Source organism: Anarhichas minor, unplaced genomic scaffold (genome assembly GCF_050575085.1).
Source record: "Anarhichas minor isolate MPS153535 unplaced genomic scaffold, ASM5057508v1 ptg000040l, whole genome shotgun sequence".
NCBI lineage: Eukaryota > Metazoa > Chordata > Actinopteri > Perciformes > Anarhichadidae > Anarhichas > Anarhichas minor.
This window is the reverse complement of record NW_027466486.1, coordinates 12,931,806-12,944,712: the sequence shown is the minus strand read 5'-3', so window position 1 is coordinate 12,944,712 and position 12,907 is coordinate 12,931,806. Positions and strand designations below refer to the sequence as shown.

Here is a 12,907-nt window from a genome sequence, read left to right as displayed (position 1 = left end):
AGATCCTACACTTCCCATAATGCAACTCAATAGCCTCCTAACATCCCACTTCTTTTAAACGCCACAACTTCAGCTTGTGAAGCAGGCTTTGTGTTAAGCCAAAGCTGAACTAACCCTGATGACAAAAGTTTGGAAAGCAAATAAATGTAACTTAAAATAAACAACAAGCAGAGAAAAGTCAATTTGCAAGAAAAAAAATGTTTATTCCTTGTAAACCTCACAGAGCGAGAGCACAGCCAAGGTCAGACCTGGGGAGAAACAGAGCAGTGACTGTGGGCATATTAAAAAAACAACAAAAAAAAAAAAAAAACACTTCTCTATACTCTCAACAATCAGTTGAGCGAACAACTGACTAAACTGTCATTTTCACAACATTTTATTTTCTTCCCCAGGAACCAACGACAGCAATCTGAGCGAAAAGAATAGCGTCTCCATGTACAGTCGGTGAAAACCACGCGCACAACAATGACCATTTCAGATGAGGGTGAAACCACATCAGACTTTAGAGATTCTCTCCCTGCAGGAAAAATAACAATACCAGCAGAAACAGGAGGAAGGGAAGCTGCTTTAGAAACAGCCACCTCCCCCCAGACAGTTGCAAATACTGTAACGTTCACAAAAAGAAATGTGACTTTCTAGTCCCTTACTTTTAACTACACAGTCTACTACGAACAGGTGACCGCTTTCTCTACCTGCTTAACGGAAACTTTCATGAACTGATATTCAACTGGATATTTGACAAACACGTCAGCCAATGTACTTGCAGTACATTCTTGAACACTGTACTTAGAGAAAACCAGCATTCCCAGTCTTGGCACACAAACTGAAGAGGATTAATTAAATAAAATCATTTATCCGCTATATTAAAGTTGGCATTTTCCAAAAGCTTTGTTTACATTGCACAGTCCATCTTTACGTTTTTTCCCTTTCGAACAGCGAGTGTTTTCTACAGTGCAACTTTTAATTGGGGAATCAAAAACAATAAGGGGGGGGGGCAGCAGCTAAACCGAGGGATTTGGGGGTTTAACAGCAGCAGAGATGAGCTTCTGTGGGCGGACGTGTAAACAGCAGACTCTGTGGTGGGCAACATCATGTCGCCATACTGAACAGGCAAATAGGAGAACAATGAATCAAGTGCAGTCTACCGAATCCGTTAGTGTGACTTACTTAAAGGGGCAGCGCTGCCCTCACGTGGACACGATGGAGCAGCGGCTCTACCGGTGTGGACGCTAGTAGACAGCCCAAAAGCCAAATCAGCATCTGAAGGCAACTCTGTCCCACTTCACCAGGAGAGGTCAAATTCTGATCCTGTCCAGCTGAGCCAGATGTGTCACAACTAATTCATAAGGGTCGGGCCGTATCTCATTACTCACTTTATGTCCTCAACTCAAGGCACTGTGATCATGACAACCGATGAAAGACTATGCAGTGTACTGAGAAGCCGGTCCACCTGCATCTCTCTCTCACTCACACACACACACACACACACACACGCGCGCACACACACCTGTTACTGCACTCTTTCCTCAACTCAAAAACTCACTTCAGGACTGACTTTAGGAGCTGCTTGGGTTCATATCATTTAAGGTCTATGTTTCTGCTCATAACACAATATATTTTTCCAACTTGTTGCAATCAACACTTGAATCTTTAAAGAGTGAACAAATAGAACCACACAATACACTTTAAAAAAAACAAAAGATTTACCACCATACCTCAAAGCAGCTGAAATCAGGGTTCATTTGGTGCCTTAAAAAATAAATTACAACAGAACAAGGGGTGAGAGTCTGTGCCAGCTGTGCACTACATTCCTCAGGTTGTACAGATGTCGCCAGACTATTTTGGGAGAAAACAATCTGTCAAAGAAATTGAGCTACAAGTCAGGCTGCATGACGAAAGGAGAACTCGGTTTTCCAAGGTTTAGGAGGCAAAAATCAAGCTAAGATAAGAAGGAAGCTATTCCCCAGGTAACCGGCGGCAGGTGGATGCATTGGTGGTGGGGTGGGGTGGGGGGGGGAGAGCAACACCCTTGAGATGAAGATACATACCCGATTCTGTGAGGTTTCACTAGACACAGGGAGGGAAAAAAACAAAAAAATGCGACTTCCTAGTTGACATGTGATGTCCGTTTAAAGTTTTTTTTGTCTTTTGTTTTAACTACAACAAATACAGTCACAATACAACATCCTTCTGACCTGGCGAGGAGAAAAATAAAAAACCAGAGAGAGGAAAAAAACAACAACTTCTCAGCCGCAGACGTGCTGAGCAGATTGGAAGGTGGTGCGGCCTGCTGGGGGGGAAATAAAAATGACGGGGAGGATGGAGGCGGGACGAAGCGTTCACTTTTTGAGCGGCTGGTAGACGGAGGCGTTGGGGTCGAGGCCGGAGGGATTGGTGTCCATGAACTTGGAGGAGTAGTGGGGGGTCACGGGGCTCATGCTGCCGGTGTCGGCTGTGTAGGAGATGCTGGGCATGACGGCCATCACTTCGGCTATCTTCTGCTTCAGATCTTTTATCTCCTGGTCCTTCTGCAGGATCTGACCTGAATACAGACAACCAACGGGTCAGCATGAGCACGCCTACACATATTGAATAAATACGCCGAGCACGGCAACCAGACCGACCTTGAGCAATCTCCAGCTGTCTCTTGGCGTCTCCCAGCGCAGAGAAGAGGTCCAGTTTGATCCTGGTCTCTGCGCTCAGACTGTTCTCCAGGTGCTGGGTCTTGTCCTGCATGGCTGACAGCGCCGACATCAGCACCTCTGTGTCTTTTTCGTTCTCCTTATATTTATGAAGCTCCTGCGAGACGGAGAACAGATACAGTTAGGGTTCAGTCAGGAGGGGACTGTCCTGTGATTGGATGCTTTAGCAAAACTGGTGACAGAGCAAATGTGATTCATTGTCATAACTGAGGTGAACTACATTTCATTCAGTGCTGCATGAAGAACAAATGGTTCCTCTGGTACGACCTAGCTCTGTGGCACTAGCACTGGAACAGGGCTCATGATATAGATATACGCTTGTTGGATCTTTTTCTGCACCACTTCTGTCTTTTTGTGAATCTTTGTCACACCTTTTGAGAACTTGCTCACTAGCTATATTTGCGTGCAATGACTAAAGCAGAACTGGCAATGTACACAAGACACCGCGATAGGGTTCACATTTTAGGAACCCAAGCTTCCACGAATCGCTGAGCAGAAACAAAAAGCTTCTGAATAAATTGCTTGAAGTTTGAAATCCCGCGCTGTAACCCGGCTACTGCAGCTAGCATAACAGCATTACACGTGACCAAATGAACAAGACGAGTGCATTTAAACGCAAGAATACCGGAGAAACTTTACTGCGCTTGATGGTGACAGTTCAGATAAACACTTCAAATAATAATAAAATAAATAAAACCTTACCTGAACTTTCACTTCCAGCTCTCTGATCTGGTCCTCCTTTAGCTTGATATCCATTGTTAGTTTCTTACACTCTGTTTCTAATTCAGTGATTCTCCGCCGCAGCGTGTCTGTGCACTCCCCTCTGAAAAAACATATTGGATTTATTATAACAACAGATCATAACTTGAAAGAAACGAGCGACAAGTCAGCGGTGAAATGGTTATAGAAAGCTGCATGTCAGATGAGCCCCTACCTGGACACTGCTGCTAGTGCTACCGCTCTGGCTGCTGTGGCCTCTTCTAACTTCTTTCGCTTCTTTTCGTCTGCGAGCTGTTTCTCGGCGGTGCCTCGGGCCTCCTGCTCTGCTTTGAGCCTCTTCTCCAGTTGCCCCACGGCCTGTTTGTCCTTTTGCTTTGCCTGCACAGCATTATGGAGCCTGCAAGTGCACAGAAAACACACAAATAAACAAGGAGGAAACACTGCTCTCTCCCTACAGTCTTCATTCACGACAATAAGCCCCCCCCCCCCCCCCCCCAATGACCCAGTTATTAATGATCTAAAATCAAAAAAGGATCCTTTCTGTGACTTTGCTTTAACACAACGAATAGCGGCCCCGCTCACTTGTTCTGCAGCAGCTCGTTCTCCTGGCGCAGTTGGCCCAGCTCGGTGCGTATGGTGCGCTCAGCGCTGCCCAACGAGCCGATCTGGCTGCGCAGGTCCTGCTCAACCTGCCGGCTGGCCTGCAGGTCTGCCTTCAACTTCTTCACATCCTGCTCCAACCTGTCCCGGGTGGAAGAATGAACAGAGCACGATTTATATACTGGTGTTTCATATACACAGTACATCAACACATGTAGGCTGTCGTAGACTCATAAATCCAGATATTGTGGCCTAACGGTCCGCCCATGGATTACAGACATTTCTCAGACCACGGTAGCAAACAGCTGTCTCAGGAAAGCAGTCCCTGAATTATTAGTGCAGCCAAAGTATGGTCATATTCAAGCCACCCAGACGTATAAATAAAACAACGAAAACTACACATTTACTTTATGCTTCCGGGTGTTGCATAAATGGGGTTGGCCTTCATTCTGAATTGAAAGCGGGTTGAAGGAAGCTTCATAATAATTTCTATGTCCTACTCTGAAGGCAGAATATCATCAGTCCCAGTCAAACTTTGCATAACTCAAAGCATCGTTTCTAAGAGCCTTCATATTTCCTTTGACATTTAAAATGACCTGCCCCCCACCAAACCTACACTAAACACACTTTAACACTTGAAAGATGATCCGTTATTAAATCATAATTCTAATTTGTTTTTTTATCACTCAGCCCAATTAAATGCCAGCAGCAAGAGACCCTCTTAACAACCATCTGTTTGCAATACGCGTTTTCACAACTGAGGATGTCACAAACAGATTTCTAGTTTTGTGAGTGAAGAATAACATAAATATTCCCTTATAAAGAGTTTCAGGTAATGATAAGCCAGAGTAAAGCAGCAAGCGATGCAAACTAAACAACACGTATCATGGCTGGAAACTACTGCTAATAGATGAAAGGCTTTGAACTTTAGTATTCCTGTGTGTGCTGGAGAGGAGACGTTTTCCAAACCTTTTTATAGATATTATACTAAATACCATAGGGCTATAGGACACTACAAAACATCACAAGGAACCATCACAGGTCAGCTGTGATGCAGGCTGTGATTTCCTAATGCAGATCTCCTCAGCTCTCAAACATTTGGTACCAGGATCAAGGAAAAAAATGCCACCAGTGCATCTGCATTTGCTCTCTGAATAGTTGTTTTTAGTTAGTATAGTGCAGTCGTAATGAGCATGTGTCTGGATGAACACATCCGTGTCTGAGCGTGCACTTCTTACCTAACAAGTGCTTCCGGCTTGCTCAGCTGGTTGTTGGGGATGCAGTTGTCGGTGGGATCCCTGTGGGAGCCGCCCGTCGTCCCCTTCCCCACGGCCAGCTTGTGCTTCTTCTCGTTCTTCCCCGAGGAAGAGGAGGATGCCGGCGCGGAGGAGGGCACGCTGCCGTTGGTGGCGCTGTGGCCGCGGGGCGAGGAGTTGAGCGTCGCGGCGTTGCTGCTGGCGTTTTTGTAGTTTTTGGAGGAGGACGAGGACGAGGAGGAGCAAGAGGAATTGTTGTCCTCTTTGAGCAACAGGTTCTCTGTGCTGCCCAGCTCTGTGGTCAGTCTCTTGTTGTTCATATGGTTCTCCATATACTCCGTCTCTTGGAGTTTAGAGTCCACTGACGATGGCAGGATGCTGTTGTGCTGCTTTTTAGCCTCCCCGCCGCCGCCCTTTCCCTCTTTCCCTTTTTCCCTATACTCTAACTCCGGCAGTGCTGCCGATGTCTTTTTATTGGCTGGGGCGCCATTCTGTGACACTGGAGGTGTGTCTACTTCAGATATTCCTTTAGCTGCTGCTGCTGCTGCTGCTGCATGAATAACAGGGGGAAGTGAAGGAGATTTTCATTATTTATGAACCATGACTTTATGTAAGCAATGTGAGCAGCGACTGTGAGGAGTCACACGTTGGTTGGTTAAGTGCTGCTTGAGTGAAATGACCTGACTTTGCCTATTACTGCACAACAAAACCACACAGCTGCGTTGTATTTCAAGTGATCTTTTTTTCTGGTATTGGTTGGCTGGTGGAAAATCTTTTTGCCGGCTGCAATTTTGACAATCCTCCACTAACGTCTTGCTCTGCAAGCTCCATTCAAATCTTTGCCTAATCCCACCCAATGAGCAGAGCCTCCTGATCATTATGTGCGTGGTGTTTATTTAAACTGTGAGGCAGGTACACCTTCAACCACAGACTTTGGCTAGGGAGGCAAATGTGTATGCGAGTCTCACATTTCCTGACACACACATGTACTGTATGTGTGTTTGATTCTTACCGTCCTCTGCCTCTCGCTCTTGCCTCTGGAGCATCTGTTGCTCTGGAGGCAGGGCCTGCTGCAGAAGCTGCATGTAAAACTCATTCTCCTTCTGTACCTCCTTCTGCTTCCGAAGGCGCATCTTATAGCTCACGTAGCTCTTGAAGCCGAAGCCCAGCGTGACCACTGGGTAGCCAATGCTGCGGAGATGGACACAAGAAGTACACTCATAAGTGTACTGTTGGGTAGTGTGATCCCATCCCAGGATGGTCTCTAGTTATTGGGATGTTAACAGCTCAACTTCACAGTATAACACAGGTTAGCACAGACAAAATCAGCTTGAAGCTCTTCGGGGTTCATGTCTCTCATAGCCTAAACTGTAGAGGTGCTACTTTAAACCTCTTTCAGGATTGTTATTAAATATGTAGAGTCTTGGGGAGAATCCAAGTGAAACATCAGACCCGTTCCTACTTGTACCATAAGGCATATTTAAGTGCATGTATTCTTTAAGCTCCACCTGGTTTAAACAGAACAGTGGCTCACCAGTGTGCAGCAAAAGGACGACACAAGTCCACGTGGAAATTCTTCAGGTCTTTGAATCTGACGGCCGCCTCTATGTACACAAAGAGTATCCATAGAGACACGGTGGGGAGACAGACACCTCTCTCTGAAACAACAATGCAGGACAAAGATGTTAGGAATGGGCATTGAACATCACTAGGAGGACTACCTGAATTGTGTCCATTGCAATGAGAACCAAAAACTTGCAAAGTTGGAACCGAGTGCTTGGTCATTGTTTACTTATTCTTTCATAATCGCTTAAATCTTTGTTTTATGTTGTATTCAGGCAAAGTTCTTTAATGTCCGTCTGTGTTACAACAAGGCGCCTGAGCTCATCTTTGTGACAGAAAACATTTTGAGGAAATATAGACACAAATACAGCTGACTTAGCCCCAGTGAGCACCAGATGATGTGGCAACTAATTTCACATCATCCCACTCCCACATGCAAACAAACAGTCAATGCAAAGCACCTTATGAATGTTGATGCATAGAAATGAGCTGCTGGTCAATGGTTCTTTAAGGTGAATCACGGCAACTACCAAGAAAAGTTTTGTTTTACACAGAAGATCAGCCGTTTCTGGATGAAGGGATCCCTCAACACTCGTTCCCTCGTAATTCTTTGATTTACGCAGTACTAACAACGTCGGTGCCAGAGTATCTAGCGTGCAGCATTACACAGTACCAGTGTCACCGCAGTATTTATGTTTGTAGCATTCAGACTAATTGCTAATAAAGTCGTGTGCACCGCAGCGATTTTACTCACAAATACTACATGAAAACCAAGATCGTACTTGGAGATATATGCAGAGTATTAGAAGATTATTGCTTTGTTCTGCAGTTCTTTAACACTAGTTGACGTTATCTTACAAATGATGATAATTTCATCTGCTGCTCCACAGCTGACCACAAGTGTTGGTAGTTTGGCCCTCTCCTCTGCGCTAAAGACAGCAGACAGCGCTGAGTAAAGTTTAAGCAAAATTCAATTCAAAAAGGTGCGAGTTGGTTTATATCTTTTACAATTGAAAAGGTGCTTATGGAATAGTTATAGCTAACTAGTACACGCACAAATAACACTGCTGGTTTGAATTCTTATGATAAAGAGGATCTATAAGTGCAACGTAACGTGTGATATGAAGTGAAGTTAAAAGTGTGAGAGGCATCATTATACGTGAAATGATGCCGCTCACATAGTCTGGCTTTAATTCACCACCTCACCATCTGCATCGCCACTTTCCCGTGTCTCCAAAATGTTCATACGCACGAGTCAGCGTTTCCGTGCAGGTGCGCACATTCTCCCGTCAACTTTGTTTTTATGGACCATTACTTTTGCGTGGGAAGTGGCGCGCGCCTCTTTTAGGCCCTATTTTGTGCGTACAAGTGAGACCCCTGATGAACACAGACCTGTGTAGACCATCATTCTACACAAACCTTTAACTTCCCTACACCTTACTTGATTCTTTATGGACCCACCATTATCACTGAACACACTGGGTGGTGGGAACACAGACACTACCCCCATAGTCTCCTTGAATGCAATAAACAGCGAGAACATTTCCCCAGCAGGCTGTGGAGGGGTAAGAGATATTAATACTACAGTGAATATCACTGGGGAGTAAAGTTGGAGGGCTCAGAAAGCGACTGGGAACCACCGTGCTGCTCCCTCCCCCAACTGGCACTAGGATTTCCATCTGACACCTGGCCTTTGGTCAACGCAGGGGGATACTGCTAAATCAGACTGACAGCTAATCCGCAGAGTGCAGCTCACTTACACAACATGCAAAATTCTAAGAAGCAAGTCTATTTGTAAAAAAAACACAACACAATGTGCATGAGAACTGCACAACTCTTTTCACACCTGGTCTTCCCCCCGAAGCACAAAGTGGAAGAACAAAACCAAATAGTGCCAGTTCTAAGAAAGTGTGTGTGGTCTGTGACTTGAAAGAATTATCTATCTCAGCCCATCTTGTAAATACACAGACGGCTTCGTCCTTCCTTATTTTTTGAGTTGTTAAACAGAAATAATCTAGACACAAATGAGAGGAATGTTAAGAGCGGGTGCCCCGTTAATCACAGACATTATCCAGAGTTTATACCAACAAATATCAAGACACCTATACGTGGGAGGGCCTTACCTGTGTGCCAAACATACTGCACCCAGACATAAGTACTGGCAGCGAAGAATAGCCATTGCACTGGGATGAATAGGAGGCAAATGATGTCCGAGGTAAACGCCACACACACAAAGAATACTGAGAAGGCCTGTAGGAGAGAGGAGACGTGGTTATGATCATGATAAACCAGCAACATATGCAGCAAGGACAGATGTAGGTGCTTGAAACCTAAAACATTGTCTTAAAAAGAAAAAAGGAAACGCTTTAAGGCTAACAACAAGCCTTAAGATGTTAAGACGCCTGTTCACAGAAGGGCTGGCTACCAAATCTTAATCCGCTATAATGGGAGTGATCTCGTTCTGGGTGATGCAACTCTACGTTTCATTGTTGAATTATAGCACCATGAATGGTTCTGCGAATATTACATTATTGTTTCTCCTTTTCTGCATCGCTGTGAGACACAGACACACAAACACACACACGCCTACACAATGCATTTCAATGAGAACACGCTGTACAGCATCAACAATGGACCCACGGCAAAATTAAACAATGGTAGATTAACATTATCGTACAAAATTTAGATAACAGGAACACTCATAACTTGCAAGCCTGATCAAATCTGACAGATGACCTTGTTTGCTGCCTCACAGCATCAGAACTCTAAAGACTGACTGAAAGATAAAACATCTTTGAATCAAAGCTGACATATGTTAAGTTTATATCTGATACATAACGCTACAGCAATAAGTTATTTACATTTAGGTCGAAGCATTTCTACAGACGATGCAGTGAAACTACGGGTTCTGTAGTGTGAGAGACACTTCACTAATACTAATCACTTCACTTGTACTAATGTACTAATGTTTCCTTTCATCTCACCACACTGCTATCTAGCTACTGTTACCTGCTTCTTGGTCACATGACATTAAGAAATCAAGTTACTGCAGGAGGGCCACAATGACCTGGTTACTAAATTTCACATGTAAATGCAGAGACTGTGACAGCAACACTATGGTGCTGATAATCTAAGTCTGTCTGCACTTGCTTGTTTTAGTGCAATATCTAAAAGTTGAGTGGTGAACAGAAAAACAAAACAAAAAATGGCTATGCTCTTTTGTCACCTATAAGGAATCATAATAAATATAAGGACACAGCCACTCACCAGCCCCTGGTATCTAAAGGAGTCGTATACACTCCGGATGAAGAGCCAGAATGGCCAGAGGTACTCAAACCTGAACTCCAGTACAAAGTCTGCAAGTAGCACCAGTGCCCACACCACCAGGAACTTCAGGTACAGGAAGGTACTGAAAACGATAAACATTTGATGACACAAAATGTTTTGCTACTTTATATTGGCAATGATGATTTGTGTTAACAAGAATGGGAGTCATATTTAACAGTCAATATGTGGCAAACCATCAGTCAACACATCAAAAGAGATTCTGCTTTATTATAAATGTGTGTGCGTGTGAGAATCAAGTGAAGGTTGCATGTCTGGCACCTGTTGCTGCTGTTCAACAGATGAAATGCCTGTGTGCATTGCACTTATTATAAGTGGCTGATGTTATAAAATGCAACTGCATATATATATATATATATATATATATATATATATACAGAACATGTACGCAGAAATTTAAGACTTGAGAAGACATTCTGGAGGAGGTCCACGTACATAATGTGGCGTGTTCTTCTGTGATGATGCTTTGAACATTTGGACGTGGCAACCGTGCCAAACTACGGTATATACTTTTCTCAAGTGTTGTGGGCATTACATTTACTCACAGAATGTGTTCATTTATTGCTGCTTCTTTCCTAGTGTCACAATTCAAATTTGATATAATAGATACATTTGATCACAGTTGACATTTTTGTGACACAGTAGGGGTGTCCTTTGATCTCAAAGCATGGCCGTTTTGTGATGGGTCAGCTGCTCAATAATTCAAGTACTGCCCCACATCTTTACGTCTCTGGATGCCACGTGTGAGACTAGGTGCCTCTAATGTTTGGTCTATCAGATACATGGGATGTCACATAGAGCTAACTGTTCGGACCTGTCAGGTGTGGCTGTGAAGGACAACTAAGCAACTTTTAAGTTGTCTGAATAGCGAAACACGAGGTCTTCAGAAGTCAGACAAACTGTCTGCAGTCAACTCGTGTTTACAGTGAACGTTAGCATATGTTACGCCTTTACTGGATAGGTAAGGCGCAGGTGGTGAGGTGAGAAATAATCAGACATAGTTGGAGTTGTGCTAGCTAACATAAGTTACCCTAGCTAACAGGGAAGCTGCTAAGTTTGACACGGCTAGCAGGTGACAACTGACGTGAGCAGACGGTAGATAGTCAGTGTTGTTGAATAAGTGTCGAAGGACACCGTGCAGCTTATTATAAACAGTAACGTTGCTATGAAAGAGACCTTGTGACATGGTGCAAAACAGGCTGTTTTGGGGCCTAGCGCTACGACTAGCTTAACAGCTAACGTTACCTGCTTATGTACGAAAACAACCCGCTAGCATACACTATGCTACCACTAGAAGCTAGCTAGGCTAACAAGCTAGCTAGCGTTGGCAGTCCATTGATATCAGTAGTGACGTTAGGAAGCTTCACATTCTGCAGCTATCAAGCGGCAAACACCCCCATTCATTGCCCCCATTGTTGTCGTGAGGAGGACCCCTCCGTCGGGCTGCACATAAGTTACCTGCCGTATATACCCTCAGTGATTCGGTTCCGTTTTAACGGCCGTCGGAGTTTGCTGCAGTCCGCATTGCGCCGCTTCATCCTCCTCCCCTTGGCTTTGGCCTTCGAGTAACCACTGTAATCTTATCCAGTTTTCTTGTGTATACGGACAAATATAATAAATGAAGTGCCTGCGGTATATGTCGCTGTTATTATTTTCCCCCAGTGGAAACAAAGAAATAAATAAAGGACTCTATTCGGGAACCTCCTCTTTTTCTGTTAGCGCAGACTCAATAAGCCCAGACCGCGCTGTGTTTTACGTGCGTCCACTTGTCAGACGGCTGGTATATCCAATCAATTCTATCCGCCGAGGCCTATCTCTTTGACGGATCCAGAGATGAGCCATTGACGTTGCACCGTGGCCGGTCGCTCAGGTATCTTACACCAAAGAGAACAGAGGAGCGCGAGGGTGGGATGCTGTGTATGGAACGTCTCCCCGTAACCAAATCAGATTGTTGTGGACTAATCGGTCATCGCTGATTGACCAATGAGCTGATCGCGGAGGCGGGTTTTGTTCTTAGAGGTTTTTGCCTTCGGTTTATTATAGGCAGAAAATATGCAGTTTTTGGGACAAAATTCCCTTTGTGCGAGATACAAAACAGCCCTTCCAGCATACGAGGGTTATTTATATCAGTCCCTTTGTTTGTGGTTCATTGACAGACCTGCCCCAAGGCCTTGTGCGCCATCTATGTTTTGCAGCTTGAAATATGTGCGTGTAGTGCAGGCATGTCCAAAGTCCGGCCCGCGGGCCAATCACGGCCCGAGGTCAGATTTTATATGGCCCGCACCTTCTGTCTTAAAATGCATTATTTATGGCCCGCCAGCACATTCAAAACGGAATGAATAAATCATACAAATTCAACATGCAATTCCTCTTTTTACCTCATGGTGGCAGCACCACTCTGTAACTGTCTGGCTGTTTGAAATTGGCTCTGATCCTTGACCTGTCATGTTACGGCAAGTAAAAAAAGGAAAGTCGATAATGAGGGCCGCCGCTTCCAGGAGAGGTGGAGATCGCAATATTTTTTTCACCGAAAACCGAAACAACTGTGTCTGCCTAATTAGTCATGAGACTGTTGCCTTGTTTAAGGAATATAATGTAAAGAGACACTACGAGACCAAACATGCTAATGCTACAGCAAGCTATCAGAGCGACCGTGCTAGAAAAGTGAAGCACTCCAAGATAACTTGGCCACACAGCAGCGGTCCTTTTCACATGAAAACA

At 44.5% G+C, this 12,907-nt stretch overlaps 1 protein-coding gene across 3 annotated transcripts; it reads right to left on the bottom strand.

Moving 5' to 3' along the window:
• Positions 1 to 178: 178 nt before the first annotated feature.
• Positions 179 to 12,051, bottom strand: maco1b (macoilin 1b). Of its 3 annotated transcripts, XR_012959039.1 has the most exons (12): positions 11,645 to 12,049; positions 10,109 to 10,250; positions 8,965 to 9,091; positions 6,813 to 6,936; positions 6,291 to 6,469; positions 5,261 to 5,828; positions 4,005 to 4,163; positions 3,637 to 3,819; positions 3,405 to 3,525; positions 2,625 to 2,799; positions 2,049 to 2,542; positions 179 to 1,749 (listed from the first exon to the last, which is right to left on the bottom strand). XR_012959039.1 is itself a non-coding variant. In XM_076108304.1 (11 exons), the coding sequence occupies exons 1-11, from the start codon at positions 11,722 to 11,724 to the stop codon at positions 2,340 to 2,342; spliced, it is 2,058 nt and encodes a 685-aa protein (XP_075964419.1). In that variant the 5' UTR covers positions 11,725 to 12,051; the 3' UTR covers positions 179 to 2,339. The 3 variants fall into 3 exon arrangements, 2 of the variants coding, with proteins under 2 accessions (XP_075964419.1, XP_075964417.1); XM_076108304.1 differs by having other exon boundaries at positions 179 to 2,542; positions 5,261 to 5,825; positions 11,645 to 12,051; XM_076108302.1 differs by having other exon boundaries at positions 179 to 2,542.
• Positions 12,052 to 12,907: the final 856 nt, after the last annotated feature.